The following is a 16,404-nucleotide window of genomic DNA, read 5'->3' as shown; positions in this document are numbered from 1 at the left end:
GTAATCCTAGCTACTCAGGAGGCTGATATCTGAGGATTGCTGTTCAAAGCTAGCCTGAGCAGGAAAGTCCATGAGAGTCACCCACTAACAGCTTTCTAGAATCTTGCTTCCTTATCTGCTAAAATTACTAGTTGGGCTGGGGATATAGCCTAGTGGCAAGAGTGCCTGCCTCGGATACACGAGGCCCTAGGTTCGATTCCCCAGCACCACATATACAGAAAACGGCCAGAAGCGGCGCTGTGGCTCAAGTGGCAGAGTGCTAGCCTTGAGCGGGAAGAAGCCAGGGACAGTGCTCAGGCCCTGAGTCCAAGGCCCAGGACTGGCCAAAAAAAAAAAAAAAAAAAAAAAATTACTAGTTATATTATTTACCTCACAGGCTTTACTCTGAAGATTATTACTCTGGCAATTTTTCCTATCACAAAGTAAGTATCTAATGAATACTACTGGCCTTTCAAATAGATGTATATTTGGGAATTATCAATGTAGAAATTAATGGTAAAATGGATAAAAGAGGTGAGTAGACTAACATATAATGGTGATTCTTTTGTTGTTGTTTGTGCAATCTTGAGGATTGAATTCAGGGCCTCATATATGGTAAGCAAGTATTTTGCCACTGAGATACAAACCCAGCTCAAGACCATCAGGAGAATGAAACCTCCTATACTGTACAATTAATATGTGCAAAGACAAATGTGGGAACATGAAAAGAATCCCAGATAATGGGACATTGCTGGTAAGGGTGGAAGTGGGTTAAGAAGTGGTGCAGGAGTGAAGAAATGAAGTTGAGAAGAGTAGCTTTTTTTTTTTTTTTTTTGCCAGTCCTGGGCTTGGACTCAGGGCCTGAGCACTGTCCCTGGCTTCTTTTTGCTCAAGGCTAGCAGCACTCTACCTCTTGAGCCACAGCGCCACTTCCGGCTTTTTTCTATATATGTGGTGCTGAGGAATTGAACCAGGGCTTCATGTATATAAGGCGAGCACTTTACCACTAGGCCATATTCCCAGCCCCAAGAGTAGTTTTTTATATGGACCCAACCAAGGCTAGAAAATTTGAAGAGGAGTGTGGATAGGATGACCAACCTCTTGGTATGCCTCTAATGTTCCTGGGATGTGTGACTTTCAGTGGTAGAACTGAGAAAGTCTAGAGCAAACTGGGTAAATTGGTCACCTTACCAGTGGATATGACCTCTCTGATCTTTCCTTCCTGGTGCTCCCTATTCTCCTTACAGTGGCCCAACTCCAGAGGAATCACAGGGCAAGGAGCTGGGCTAACAAAATCCAAAGATCCCAGGCTTGTCAGGACTTATTCCAGGGCAAGGAAAGGATAGACAATTGACCCAGAGGCTAGAAGATAAGCCAGGCACTGATGGCTGATGCCCCTGTAATCCTAGATACTCAGGAGGCTGAGATCTGAGAATCAAGGTTCAAAGCCAGTCTGGGCAGGAAAGAGACCTTATCTCCAATTAACCACTAGAAAACCAGAAGTGGTGCTGTGGCTCAAAGTGGTAGGACTCTAGCCTTGAGCTGAAGAGCTCAGGGACAGCATCTAGGCTCAGGTTTCAAGCCACACCACCAACCAAAAAAGATAATACTTTGCGTCAAAACAGGAGTGAGGGCTGGAAATATGGCTTAGTGGTACAGTGCTTGCCTTCCATTCATGAAGCCCTGGGTTCAATTCCTCAGCATCACATAAAAAGAAAAGGCAAGTGGTACTGTGGCTGAAGTGGTAGAGTGTTAGCCTTGAGCAAAAAGAAGCCAGGGACAGTGCTCAAGCCCTGAGTCCCAAGCCCCGGGACTGACACAAAACAAAAACAAAACAAAACAAAAAACCCAAAAGACAGAAATGAGAGTGGTCAAATAATTAGACCAAGGGCCTGGGCACTGTCCCTGAGCTTCTTTTTGTACTCTACCTCTTGAGCCACAGCACCACTTCTGGCCTTTTCTGTTTATGTGGTGCTGAGGAATCAAACCCAGAGTTTCATGAATGCTAGGCAAGCACTCTACCACCAAGCCACATTCCCCGCCTCATTTCCCTGCCTTTTTAAAGACAGCCCTCTTGGTTTTTTTGTTTTCCTTTTCTTTTCTTGCAGGTACTCGGGCTTGAACTCAGGGCCTGAGCACTGTCCCTGTGCTTTTTCAGCTTAAGGACAGTGTTCTATCACTTGAGTCACAATTCTACTTCCGGCTGTGTGTGTGTGTGTGTGTGTGTGTGTGTGTGTTTGTTTGGAGATGAGAGTGTCACAGACCTTCCTGCCTGAGATGGCTTCCAACAGCAGTCCTCAGATCTCAGCCTCCTGAGTAGCTAGGAATACAGGCGTGAGTGGCTGGCTCCCAGTAGACGGCTTTCCGTATTCTCAAATTAACCCCAAATAAACGTATAAAAGATTACTGAAGATATTCTTTGGTATTTGAGCAATTATTGCAAAACGTTTTCAATGTGTGTGTTCAATGTCCAATGTGTGTGTCAGGTACAAAAGTCAGGCAGGGATACCTAGCTTCTCCAGGGGTGAAGTTAGTGGAGAAAATTCCACGGGGGTCTAGGACTCCCTCAGAAAAAAAATCTAGGCACAGGCCATTTATCCATTCCCACCCCCAGATGCCTGGGGACCTATCCCGGCTCACTTCCTGCCTGGCGCGCTCACTCCTCCAGTTACTCTCCGTGAGAAAAAGCCAAAGACCGCCACTCGTAAGATACCTCCTTGCTGAGCCAAAGCGCCAGACCCCACGCACTGGACAGCTCCAGCTCCCCGGGCGGCCGACCTGCGGCACGACGGCCCGCCAAACCAACCCAGAATATATCTGCGGAGCCAGCCCGGGGCGCTCTCTGATTGGAGGGTCGGATGTAGGCGGGGACTTCTCTCGAAAGACGCCTCCGGATTGGAGGATATCATCGAGGGTGGGTCCTGTCCTACTTCTGGGCGCGAAAGCTCTAACTGCACTGCCAGACTAGAGATACCACGACCTGCTTCCTTCGCCCTTGAGGGACCTGGGGACGGCTTCGTTCGGAAGGGAGCGAGTTGGGAAGGGCCGGAATCATGACGGGCGAGTTGACCTCCGAGGTGAGTAGTTTAGGCCCTGGTCGAGATCGTGGAGGCCGCGCGCGGTGAGGAGTGGAGCAGGGCCGGCTAGCACTGGGCAGATCCAAGAGGCGCCGGCCCGGAGAACTACAACTCCCGGCTTGCCCTGCTCCGAGGCACCCGCGGCTCCTGAGGTTCCTCCGGTCCCGCCGTCCGGCTTCCCGCGCCCGGTCCCCACGGGCCCTGCGTGCGGCGGCGCGCACTCCGCGGTCCCTGCAGCCCACCCTCCTCTTTGGCGCGTTCCCTCTCGCTCGACCTCCTTTTTACAGCTCCCCCCACCTCTCCAAAAGATCAGGCCTTGGGTCCACGGGGCTGCGGCGAGGTGGGGCGGGGCTCTTTGCAGGTTGGAGCTGGGCCTAGGAGGGTCCCTTGGCCTTCAGGGTCCTCCCGCGCTGGCCCCCTGTGTTTTCCCACTTGGGTTGGGGAAGTAACGCTCAGGACCCCAGTCTGGTAGCTGACGGCTTACTGGCTGAACTGGTCATAAAAATCGTATCTACTTCCAGACTGGACTAGGAGCGGAACTCAAGGGAGCATAAAAAAAACTTAGTCATCAAGTGGAAAACTTAAGTCATCAATTTTTTTCATATATATATGTCTACACACACACACACACACACACACACACACATATGTATCTGCCCAGGCTGGCTTTTGAGCCTTGATATTCAGCCTCCTGAATAGGATTACTGGCATAAGCCACCAGTGTCCTGTGCATTCTTCTTTAAGGTTGAATAATATTCCATTGTGTACACACACAACTGTTTCATTATCCATTTCATCTGCTGACAGGAACTCAGGTTGATTACATATCTTAGCTATCATTAATAGTGAATAGTGTCACAATAAACATGAATACTGGGCTGGGAATATGGCCTAGTGGCAAGAGCGCTTTCCTCCTATACATGAAGCCCTCTGTTCGATTCCCCAGCACCACATATATAGAAAACGGCCAGAAGTGGCGCTGTGGCTCAAGTGGCAGAGTGCTAGCCTTGAGCAAAAAAAGCCAGGGACAGTGCTCAGGCCCTGAGTCTAAGGCCCAGGACTGGCAAAAAAAAGAACACAACAACACAAAAATAAACATGAATATTCAAGTATGTCTTTTATCATTTCATTTCCAAGAACCCTTTCCTTCAGTAGTAGTAAATGGTATATACACACACATATACACAGAGCTTTATCTGTCTACTTAGTTGTATCAGGGAGTTCCAAGGTGACATTTTCACCACAGTGTACCCCAGTCAGCTTTAGGCCTGTCATTCCCTCCAGTATTCCCCCAGGCAATCATATTTTAGTGCAAAAAATACCATGATTTGATAATGAGCAAAATACCAGACTTTGATTATTTAAATTTTTATTGTTTTAAAGGTGGTATACAAAGGGGTTTCAGTTACATAAGTCAGGTAAAGAGTACATTTCTTTATGGACAGTGTCACTACTTCCTCCTCTTTCTCCCCCAGTTTTCCCTCCCATCACCACCCACAGTTGCATAGTTTTTTTTTCAACATGGTGTCTAGTGAGTTACCACTGTTGTGTTTAAAGTATCAGACTTCTTTTTTGCCAGTCCTGGGGCTTGAACTCAGGGCCTGGGCACTGACCCTGAGCATCTTTTGCTCAAGGCTAGCACTCTACCACTTGAGCCACAGAGCCATTTCCAACTTTTTCTGTGTATGTGGTGCTGAGGAATCAAACCCAGGGCTTCGTGCATGCTAGGCAAGCACTTTACCACTAAGACACATTTCCAGCCCCAAAATATCAGACTTTTAAAGACAAGATCTGACCGTACATATCCTATCAGACAAGAAGCTCTAGTACCAAAGAAATTATTTACCAAAGCAAGTAGCTGACAATATAAGCCATACTTTGGCTTTTTTTTTTTCAGTTTTGGAATTATTTATTTGTATTGTCTCTTTAGTATTTGTACAAAGGAGTTGCCATTTAACAAAGCAGTTTATGAATATATTACATCTTGATCAATGTCACTGCTTTCAACATTGTCACCCATCTCCCCAACCCACCCCTTCCCTCACTAGAATTACTTATTTTCTTTCTTTCATTTTTTTGGGGGTGGGGTGGTCAGTCATGGGGCTTGAACTCAGAACTCAGGGCCTAAGGACTGCCCCTGAGCTTTTTTGCTCTAGACTAATGCTCTACCACTTAGAGCCACAGCACCACTTCTGGTTTTCTGGTGGTTATTTAGAGATAAGAGTCTCATGAAGCCAGGCACTGGTGGCTCAAACCTGTAATCCTAGCTACTTAGGAGGCTAAGATCTGAGCATTGCTGCCCAAAGCCAGCCTGGGCAAGAAAGTTTATGAGACTCTTTATCTCTCTTTATCTTATACTCAGAAAAAAACTGGAAGTGGTGCTGTACTTCAAGTAGTAGAGCACTAGCCTTGAGAACAACGAGGCTCAGGGACAACAGCCTCATTATTTGGGCACACTGAGGACTATTTCACATAGGAAAAGCATAATATGTTTTATTCTTTTTACTTATTTACTTAAAAACCATTTACTATTATTATTCAAGGAAAGGGTTCTTGGAAATGAAGTGAGTATATAAAAGACATACTTGAATACTCATGTTTATTGTGACACTATTCACGATAGCTGGGCTGGGGATATGGCCTAGTGGCAAGAGTGCTTGCCTCATATACATGAAGCCCTGGGTTCAATTACCCAGCACCACATATACAGAAAACGGCCAGAAGTGGCACTGTGGCTCAAGTGGCAGAGTGCTAGCCTTGGGCAAAAAGAAGCCAGGGACAGTGCTCGGGCCCTGAATCCAAGCCCCAGGACTGGCCAAAAAAAAAAACTATTCACGATAGCTAAGATATGTAATCAGCCTGAGTTCCTGTCAGCAGATGAATGGATAATGAAATAATTGTGTGTGTACACAATGGAATTTTTTTTTTTTTTTTTTTTTTGCCAGTCCTGGGGCTTGGACTCAGGGCCTGAGCACTGTCCCTGGCTTCTTTTTTTTTGCTCAAGGCTAGCACTCTACCACTTGAGCCACAGCGCCACTTCTGGCCATTTTCTGTATATGTGGTGCTGGGGAATCGAACCCAGGGCCTCATGTATATGAGGCAGGCACTCTTGCCACTAGGCCATATCCCCAGCCCTACACAATGGAATATTATTCAACCTTAAAGAAGAGTGCACAGGACGCTGATGGCTTATGCCAGTAATCCTAGTTACTGAGGAGGCTGAATTGAATATCAAGGTTCAAAGCCAGCCTGGGCAGAAGATTTCATGTTGTCCTGGGGTTTGAACTCAGAGACTTGTGCTTCCTATGTTGTGTTGTACCATTGAACCATAATTCCAGCCCTTCATTTAGCAGCCTGTAGCAAATAATTTCTGTTTTTTCATCCTGTAACTTAAAATCTCATCCTTCAACCATTGTAATAATTCCCAGGCTTAGCCTGATGATCCCATGGTGATTTGTCTATCAGTATGTACTTACATGAAGCTAGCTGTCTGTTCCCTTCTGGTTAATGCAAAGTTTATTCATATTTTTTAGGTTCATTCAGAAATTGATGATCTAAAACTGGTTTCACAAGAAGTAAACAGTCCTTCCGACAGTGGACAAGGCAGCATTGAATCAGTCGAGCCCTTGAGTGAAAAAGGTTTGTAATATTCAGTACTTATATGACTAGAACCCAGGAATCCAGGTTGAAGTAGATTGGATTAATTTCATTTTTAAAAAATTATTAAATTATAAGATGTCCCAATCTTATTACTTATTTTATTATAAAAGCAAAGTAACATGTTTATACCTTTTGAAAAATATTCACTTTTATGATAAAGAAGGTATAAAATATCTAATTGCTACCACATTGCCTGGTAAAAATGCATTCATCTTGTAATAAAAAGATTTTTAACACCTGACAGATGGATTAGAACAGTTTTACACATTGTAAATATATATAATTACATTTCTCAGCAAAAGACATTTTCCAGGGAAGAGGGTTTTCAAAATATATTTTGAGATATGCTTTGCTACAATGGTAGTTCTTAATGGTAGTTACATAATTTCACAAGGTAGCATATATTTCTATGTGTATAATTGAATATATTTGTGAAGGGTTATAAGACTATGAGGAAGGCCAAAGAATATTGCACCTTTAAAAAACTTTTTATTTCCTCCAGATTCAGATGAAGAGCTATTTGTGAGTAAGAAATTAAAGAGCAGGAAGGTACTACAAGATAGTGATTCTGAAACAGAGGACACAGGTACCTCTGCAGTGCACACTACCTATGACAGTGCTGAGGAAAACAAAGAGAACTTACGTGCTGGAAAAAGTGGAAAAATCAAAAGGATTTACAAAACACTGGCAAGCAGCGATGAAAGTAGCATGGAGGAGTCTTTGTATCAGGAAAATCTTGAAAACCATGGGTCACTTAGTTTAGATCCAAGTCTTCAATCAGGAAACTCTGTGGACTTCACTACTATTGACAGAAAGAGTTCCAAAAAACTTCTACGTGATAAAGAAAGAACTGAAGGAAAAACAAAAGTAAAATCAAAGAGAAGACTTGAGAAAGAGGAGAAAAAGATGGAGAAAATTAGGCAGCTAAAAAGGAAGGAAACAAAAAATGAGGTAATTTAAAATTTTTAAAATTCTGTAATGCAATCTATATTCAAGATTCATATTTTTGAGGGAGTGGGCGATGTTGGCTGCTCCTGAGGCTTGAACTCTGGGCCTGGGTGCTGTCCCTGAGCTTCTGTTTTTTTGCTCAAGGTTAGCACTCTGCCATTTCCAGCTTTTTTTTTTTTTTTTTTGCCAGTCCTGGGGACTAAACTCAGGGCCTGACACTGTCCCTGGCTTCTTTTTGCTCAAGGCTAGCACTCTACCACTTGAGCCACAGTGCCACTTTGGGCTTTTTCCATATATGTGGTGTTGAGGAATCGAACCCAGGGCTTCATGTATATGAGGCAAGCACTCTACCACTAGGCCATATTCCCAGCCCCTCCAGCTTTTTCTGAGTAGTTTATTGGAGATAAGAGTCTCATGGACTTTCCTGCCTGGGCTGGCTTCGAACTGTGATTCTCAGCTCACTCTCCTGAGTTGCTAGGATTATAGGCATGAGCCAACAGCACCCGGCTTAAACTATATTTTTAACTGACAATTATTTTGTACCTCTTTATGAAGTACAGTGTGTGTGTGTAGGCAGACACCACCACCCAGCCATGCCTCCAGACTTTTTTGCACCAGTTATTTTGGGCTGGAGTCTTGTCTTTTGCTCAGATACAGCTTATGTTTTTCTTACAATGGCTGGTATACAGACACACCTCACTCCACCTAGCTTCCTTCAAGATGGAATCTTGTGCAGTTTTTTTTTTTTTTTTAACCTAGCCTTATTTGGAACCATGATTTTCCCAAACTCAGCCTCCTAGGTGTCTATGATTGGTTGCTACATTTTATTTATCTCCTCATTGAGGTACAATTTAAAGAATAATTTGCCTTCCTCAGCTAGATTTGCATTTTAGAAAAAGTGTCAGGTTTGTTGTTGTTGTTTTGCCAGTCCTGGGGCTTGGGACTCAGGGCCTGGGCACTGTCCTTGTCTTCTTTTGCTCAAGGCTAGCGCTCTAACTCTTGAGCCACAGTGTCACTTCCAGCTTTTTCTGTGTATGTGGTGCTGAGGAATGGAACCCAGGACTTCATGCATGCTAGGTAAGCAGTCTATCACAAAGCCACATTCCCAGCCCCTATTTTTTGTTTTTGAGATCTCAGGGCCTGCTTGAATTTGGGCCTCATGGTAGCTTGGCTTGCTTGCTCAGCTGGCAGTCTACCACTTCAGCCACATCTCCATTTCTGCTTTGTGCTGGTTACTTTAGAAATGAAGTCTTTTAGACTTTAGACTCTTGTTCTGGCTTCAGACCTTGATTCTCTAGATCTCAGCCTTCTGAATAGCTAGCATTCAGTTGGTGGCAGTTCTTTGAGGTTGTTTCTACACTCATAACACAGCTTTGAAGTGATTGTTTTGTATAGAATAATGGGTAATTTACAATGTACTGGTCTTATATGCCATTGTGGATATGCAGAGGACACTTTGAAATACATGGGTTTTATTATACTTGGTGGGTACATGGTATAAGTCTTTGTTGCTTCTGATGTGATGAAAATTAACTTTATAGTCGGGTGCTAGTAGCTCATGCCTATAATCCTAGCTACTGAGGAGACTGAGATCTGAGGAGCGCAGTTCAAAGCCATCATGACCCGAAAAGTCCCCCCTAAGAATCTTATCTCCAATTAAATACACAGAAATGGCACTGTGGCTCAAAGTGGTAGAGGGCTAGCCTTGAACAAAAGAGCTCAGGGACTGCTCCTAGGCCCTGAGATCAAAACTCACAACTGACAGAAACCAAAGAAACAACTTTAAAATGAACTTAACTTTAAATCTGGTGCTGGTTGTACATGCCTGTAATCCTAGCTATGTAGTAAGCTGAGCTGAGATTTAAGGATCTTAGTTCAATGCCAGTCTACAAAGATAAATCCTTGAACTTTTTTTTTTTTTTTTTTTTTTTTGCCAGTCCTAGGGCTTGAACTTGGGGCCTGAGCACTGTCCCTGGCTTCTTTTTGCTCAAGGATAGCACTCTGCCACTTGAGCCACAGCACCACTTCTGGCCACTTTCTGTATATATGGTGCTGGGGAATTGAACCCAGGGCTTCATGTATAGGTGGCAAGCACTCTGCCACTAGGCCATCTCCCAAGCACCCCCTTGAAACTCTTTATTTCCACTAAACCAGCAAAAAGCTGGAAATGGGGGGCTGGGAATGTAGCTTAGTGGTAGAGTACTTGCCTAGCATGCATAAAGCCCTGGGTCCAATTTCTCAGTACCAGATACACAGAAAAAGCCAGAAGTGGCACTGTGGCTCAAGTGGTAGAGTGCTAGCCTTGAGCAAAAGACACTCAGGGATAGTGCCCAGGCCTGGAGTTCAATCCCCAGGACTGACACACACACACACACACACACACACACACACACACACACACACACACACAAAGAGCTGGAAATGGAGATATGGCTTAAGTAGTAGAGCACCAGTTGTGAGTGAAAAAGCTAAACTAAAGCACTAGGACTTGAGATCAAGCCCAAGACTTGTACATACACAGAAAAAACTTTGAAAGAAGAATTTTTTTGAGAAAAGCAGGAAAAAGGAATTGTGGAGGCATGGCTCAGTTGGTAGTGTGCTAGCCAATGAGCAAAGGGGGCTGTAGGTACCCAGTTCAAGTCTCAGTCTCAGACTTAAGAATAAAAAAGAAAAGCAGGGAAAAAATTTATTCCTTACTGTAAACCATACTGGTAAGACAAGAGGAACAACCAAGCATTTTTAGCTCTGTCTTTATGTGTACTGACAAAGGTTCTAGAATTATATAGAAGAAGAATTGGAGCAGTGGTCAAAACGTATGCATAGTTAAACAGTCTTGGTCAAGCCATAGTCTGGTTGACTTTATCTCAGGTCTTGTTTTATGAAATTCTGCCTCTAGGAAAACAAGTGTTGCTTGAGGAGGTAATCCAGTTCCTTCTCATTATGAGATGGTTGCTCAGGCTTAGAAGGGCAGTCCCACCATGGTATTATCTACTCATAGGGCAGATGCCACTGTGGCTGCCCCTGTGCTTCTAGCATAGCCAGGTGGGGGGGGAGTGTGGAGGGGTGGGGGTGGAGGGGGAGTTCCAAACCAGCTCTTTACAGGCAACTCTGATGCCTTCCATATTTGCCACTTCCTGAGGAATGCTGGTCCCATTGTGAAAGGAGGAATTTTAGTGCAAATATCAATCAAAAGTTTGTTTACTAGCTTGAGAAATCATACTCAAGTTTTGTAAACTTAAATTTTAGAACTAGTTTTTAGCTGACTTGATTTCTTTGTGTGTGTGTGTGTGGGGGGGGGGTGGTTGGTTGGTCCTGGAGCTTGAACTTTGGACCTATGCACTGTTCCTGAACTTCTTTTGCTCAAGGCAAGCGCTCTACCACTTGAGCCACAGCACCACTTCTGGCTTTTTCTTTTTAGTAATTTATTGGAGATAAGAGTCTTATAGAGTTTCCTGCCCAGTCTGGCTTCAAACTGTGATCCTCAGCTCTCAGCCTCCTGAGTAGCTAGGATTTCAGGCGTGAGCCACCAGCACCTGGTTATTAGCTGACTTAATTTTTAAAAATTATTTTCTACTCTGAGGAGTTATGTAAAAAATTCAGCTTAAGGGGCTGGGAATATGGCCTAGTGGCAAGAGTGCTTGCCTCGTATACATGAAGCCCTGGGTTCGATTCCCCAGCACCACATATATAGAAAATGGCCAGAAGTGGCGCTGTGGCTCAAGTGGCAGAGTGCTAGCCTTGAGCAAAAAGAAGCCAGGGACAGTCCTCAGGCCCTGAGTCCAAGCCCAGGACTGGCAAAAAAAAAAAAAGAAAAAAATTCAGCTTGAGCTTCATGGAATAACTGGGTTAGAACTCAATGAGAATTTTCTCGATGCCTTATATTTGTTAATGAATGATGGGCTTTGTCTTGCCTAATTTTAATTGCCATATAATGTGAAATGTTAGTCTTTAAAATGATTGAATTGAGCTTTTTCTTTATGCATTGTTCAGGAAAATGATGTGGAACAGCCATTTAATGACAGCGGCTGTCTTCTTGCGGACACAGACCTTTTTGAAACGGGTTTGGAGGAGGAAAATAACTCACAACTGGAAGATGAAGAATCATTAGAATCAATAAGGGCAGCTGTGAAAAACAAAGTAAAAAATCACAAGGCAAGTCAAGCCTGATGACAATAAGAGCTAAACAACTACTATAACTTTATGCTTTATTGACTGTAGCAACCTTAATTTTTTTTTCTAGTCCTGAGGCTTGAACTCAGGGCCTAAGCACTGTCCCTAAGCTTCTTTTGCTCAAGGCTAGCACTCTACCACTGAGTCACAGTGCCACTTCTGGCTTTTTTCTGTGTATGTGGTATTGAGGAATCGAACCTAGTGTTTCATGCATGCTAGGCAAGTACTTTACCACTAAGCCACCTTCCCAGCCCTGACCTTTTTTTTTTTTAAGTGAACAAAAAAATAAGCTATGTGTTGATTGATTTAAGTTTTCCAGCTGTTAATTTTGGAAACTTGTGGTACAAGTGATAGACATGTTAATATCTTTAAAACTAGTGCTTTGTTGTTGCTCTGTTAGGTATGTTAGTGAGGAGGAAAGTAAGATACTTTTATGTTGTGGTGAGAAGCAGGTAAATAATGGGACAGAGATGTAAGCCCTATAGGGTTTATAGGAAGAGTGTTAAAGAATGACAAGGGCCCTAGAAGTCATTATCCCTTAGAGAAATACACAAGCAGAAGATATAAGAAGTTAGAGTCCAAATTCTATTTGAAATTCCATTTTTTTCCCTAAGTATGAGAAAGTATGATGTGTATCTAAAAATTTCATTTGACAATTATGATTTATTAGTAGCATAGTTTTCTGGTACTTTAAGTTTAGTTTTTGTCCTCAGAATCAATTTGTTACCTCTTTTAGAAAAAGAAACCATCTTTGGAGAGTGGGACCTTTGAAGAAGAAAGTGAGTTACCCAAAGGCCCTTTGAGGAAGGTAAGATAGAACCCCCTGCAGTGTTTACATTGATCTCTTTCCACAGGAGAATTGAGTTTTTCAGAAATAATTTGTTTATTCTATTTACCTGGTACTTAACATGTTTATATTGTTTTGTACATCGTAGGAACACAAACTTGATCTGGACTGAATTCATTTTCTGAAAGTTGCAAATAAATGAGATCCACAAGCTTACGTTTTGTTTAGTTAGTGCTTAAGTTCTCTTCCTTTTTCCTTGGAGAAAACCAACTTTTGAGGGATGACTATCTTTTTGGATTAATATTAATAAATTTTACTCTTTTTTTTTAAGGAAAGAAAGGCAGCCAAATTAAGTAAGGAAGCATTAAAAAACCTGCATAGTGAGACTCAACGCCTTATCCGAGGTAATGTGCATTAGTACAGTAAACTTTGAGGTGAATCACAATGCTTTTTAGTAAGCTGAGCTTGGATATTGGAGTTTTTGGTGTTCTACTACCCCTAATATAAGCTCAGATTATAATAAGGAATTTAAAATTGATCTTGGCAAATGTAAATGACCATTGTTCCTAAGCTCTTAGAACATTAATATAAACAACATTTCCAGTGTTCTAGGAGAGGTAAAAGGAGACTTCTTTTCTCTTCTATTCTCTTTTCTTTTTTCTTTCCAGTGATAGGGCTTGATCTCAGGGCCTGGGTACTGTCCTTGAGCTCTTTTTGCTCAAGGCTAAAACCCTACCACTTTGTACCATAGCTTGACTTCCAATTTTCTGGTGGTTAATTGGAAATAAGAGTCTCATGGGGACTTTTCTGCCCAGGTAGGCTTCAAACTGTGATCCTCAGATCTCAACCTCTTGAGTAGCTAGGATTACAGGCATGAACAACCAGTGCCTCACAAGAGGAAACTTTTAAAAGAATGTCTGTGGATTGATTACATCAGGATCCTTTTAGGAAACTTCAAATAGGTACAATTTTAGTCCAACAAAAATTCTGATTCAGTGGGTTTGAAATGGGACCCAAAGATCTGTGTTTGTTTAAAACTTCCTGGATTATTCTGATTTTACAGCAAGATTTAAAAGCTACTCTTAGCTGGGTGTCTGTGATCCTGTAATCCTATTTACTAAGGAGGCTAACTAAGATCTGAGGATCGCAGTTTGAAGCCACCCTGGGTAGGCTGTAATTAACTGCCAAAAAGCCAAAAGTGGATCTGGGACTCATGTTATTGAACTCTGGGCCTGGGGCACTGTCCCTAAGCTTCTTTTGCTCAAGGCTAGTACTCTACCACTTAAGCTACAGCACCACTTCTGGCCTTTTCTGTTTCTGTGGTATTGAGGAGTTGAACCCAGGGCTTCATGCATGCTAGGCAAACACTATACCACTAAGCCACATTCTCAGCCCTCTTGTGCTTTTTAATGGCAGGATTGGTTTCTTTCTGTCCATGCTGGGTAGGCTGTAATTAACTGCCAAAAAGCCAGAAGTGGAGCTGGGACTCATGTGATTGAACTTTGGGCCTGGGGCAATGTCCCTGAGCTTCTTTTGCTCAAGGCTAGTACTCTACCACTTGAGCCACAGCACACTTCTGGCTTTTTCTGTTTCTGTGGTACTGAGGAATTGAACCCAGGGCTTTATGCATGCTAGGCAAACACTATACCACTAAGCCACATTCCCAGCTCTCTTGTGCTTTTTAATAGCAGGATTGGTTTTTTTCTGGTACTAGCATGGTTATATTATCTAGCTAATTGAAAATGAGTTGACATTTCAGAATATACAGTATGTGTACTTACTTGTTACTTTTTTGTTTTTTAGAATCTGCACTTAATCTTCCATATCATATTCCTGAAAATAAAAGCATTCATGATTTCTTCAAGCGTAAACCCCGGCCCTCTTGCCAGGGAAATGCCATGGCACTACTGAAGTAAGAACTTTCTTTCCATATGATTATAATCTTCACGAGTTTTGTAGCACGCATCTGGTGTAAAACATTCAGATCGCTTACTCCCTTAAAAACTTACTGTATTGATTCATTAGGTGGTAAGGGATAAGAATGTTTCACATTTCTGGGCTGCAGATATGGCCTAGTGGCAAGAGTTCCTGCCTCATATACATGAGGCCCTGGGTTCAATTCCCCAGCACCACATATACAGAAAATGGCCAGAAGGGGCGCTGTGGCTCAAGTGGCAGAGTGCTAGCCTTGAGCAAAAAGAAGCCAGGGACAGTGCTCAGGCCCTGAGCCCAGGTCCCAGGGCTGGCCAAAAAAAAAAAGAATGTTTCACATTTCAGATACTTTTCAACTCTAGCTCACTAGCTCACTTCCCTTTCTCTAGATCATCTAAATATCAGTCAAATCATCTCAAAGAAAACATAAGCATTGCAAATACAACTGAGATGAATGGTCATCACCATAGCAAAAGATCTGAGCAGACTGCAGGTACAGAATGTGAAACAGAAATTAATGTACTTCCTGTGGTTTCACCGGGACTTCAGATAGCTACTGAATCAAATGAGGCTGTCAGTGAGAATCTCATAAGAAGCGAAGAGCTGGAAATTCAAGTGAATCAAAAGCATAGTGCTGATACCCTTTCACCTGGAATCAGGCCAGAATTGCTAGAAGAATTGAGCATCCTCAGGGAAGAGGCCAGTAAGGAGCATCAAACTGGAGGGCTTCTGGCATCTGAGGCTCATGCCATGGCTGGAGAAAATGGACTGAGAAATACCGAAGAAACAGATGAGAAAGTGGAAGAATCCCTAAAGAAAACTGAATCATCAGTAGCTATGCCTCCTGAAAAAGTGAGAAAGTTCACTCTTGACAGACTTAAACAACTGGGAATAGATGTTTCCATTAAACCTCGGCTCGGTGCTGATGAAGATTCCTTTGTGATACTTGATGAACCTGAAACCAACAGAGGTAATCCTTTGAATTGTAGAGAATCTTCTGCAGGTGATTTGTCCTGGTAATGTTTTACTGTTTGTTATAAGCCCAAAATATCAGTTGAGACTTGAAATGGGGCAGAGATTTTTCACTTGGAGAGAGTGCTAAGAAAAGACAGATTGAGGGAGATGAAGTGACAGTTGCATCCATGCTATAAAGAACAGAGAACATAGTTGCTCCCATGGATAGAACTTGAAGATAGAATTTTGAGGATCTTTTCTTTATCTAGTTAAGGAATGAATATACCCCCTCTTTCACTATTATTTTAGGTTCCTTGTAATCTTCCTACTCAACCATTTCTTTTATGCTATTCCCTTTCCAGAGAAAATGCCCAGGCCCTGAGTTCAAGGCCCAGGTCTGGCACCACCCCCCCCCCCCCCCCCGCCAAAAAAAAAGTCATGTTTGAAATATGCTGAGAAAGAATGCTTGCAAGTAATTAGTTTAGGTTAAATTATATGAATTTGACGCAAATATTAGAAATAAAGGGTTCTATTTTGTTTCTATGTGCTAGGAAACTTAGTTACAGTTCTTAACTGGAGTTTTAAAGAAAAGAGCTTGTGTATTGCAAACTGACCGAACTGGTTGGCATTTCGTTTTAGAACTGGAAGCCTTGAAACAGCGTTTCTGGAAGCATGCTAATCCAGCAGCCAAAACCAGGGCTGGTCAGACAGTGAATGTGAATGTCATAGTAAAGGACTTGGGTGTGGATGGAAAGGAAGAATTAAAGGCAGATGTGGTACCTGTGACTTTGGCAGCTGAGAAGCTGGATGGAGTTAGCCACACAAAACCAGGTATTTGTCTTTCTGGCTATTGAGGACTACATTAAAAAGTTACAGAATCTTTTCTTCTCCCCTGGT

The 16,404-nt window shown here is 42.8% G+C and overlaps 1 protein-coding gene across 1 annotated transcript in view; it reads left to right on the top strand.

Annotated features, from left to right (window-relative positions):
• The first annotated feature begins 2,914 nt into the window (after positions 1-2,914).
• Clspn (claspin) overlaps positions 2,915-16,404 on the top strand; it is a 38,151-nt gene continuing 24,661 nt past the window's right edge. Inside the window, exons 1-9 of the mRNA XM_048350873.1 lie at positions 2,915-3,056; positions 6,590-6,695; positions 7,219-7,667; positions 11,655-11,816; positions 12,571-12,642; positions 12,953-13,025; positions 14,425-14,533; positions 14,943-15,523; positions 16,147-16,338. Of these exons, the coding sequence (XP_048206830.1) occupies positions 3,033-3,056; positions 6,590-6,695; positions 7,219-7,667; positions 11,655-11,816; positions 12,571-12,642; positions 12,953-13,025; positions 14,425-14,533; positions 14,943-15,523; positions 16,147-16,338 (1,768 nt within the window). The 5' untranslated portion in view covers positions 2,915-3,032. The remainder of the gene's footprint in view (positions 3,057-6,589; positions 6,696-7,218; positions 7,668-11,654; positions 11,817-12,570; positions 12,643-12,952; positions 13,026-14,424; positions 14,534-14,942; positions 15,524-16,146; positions 16,339-16,404) is intronic.

This window comes from Perognathus longimembris, chromosome 7 (genome assembly GCF_023159225.1).
Source record: "Perognathus longimembris pacificus isolate PPM17 chromosome 7, ASM2315922v1, whole genome shotgun sequence".
Taxonomy (NCBI): domain Eukaryota; kingdom Metazoa; phylum Chordata; class Mammalia; order Rodentia; family Heteromyidae; genus Perognathus; species Perognathus longimembris.
The sequence above is the reverse complement of the archived record's forward strand: the minus strand, read 5'-3'. Positions and strand labels throughout refer to the sequence as shown.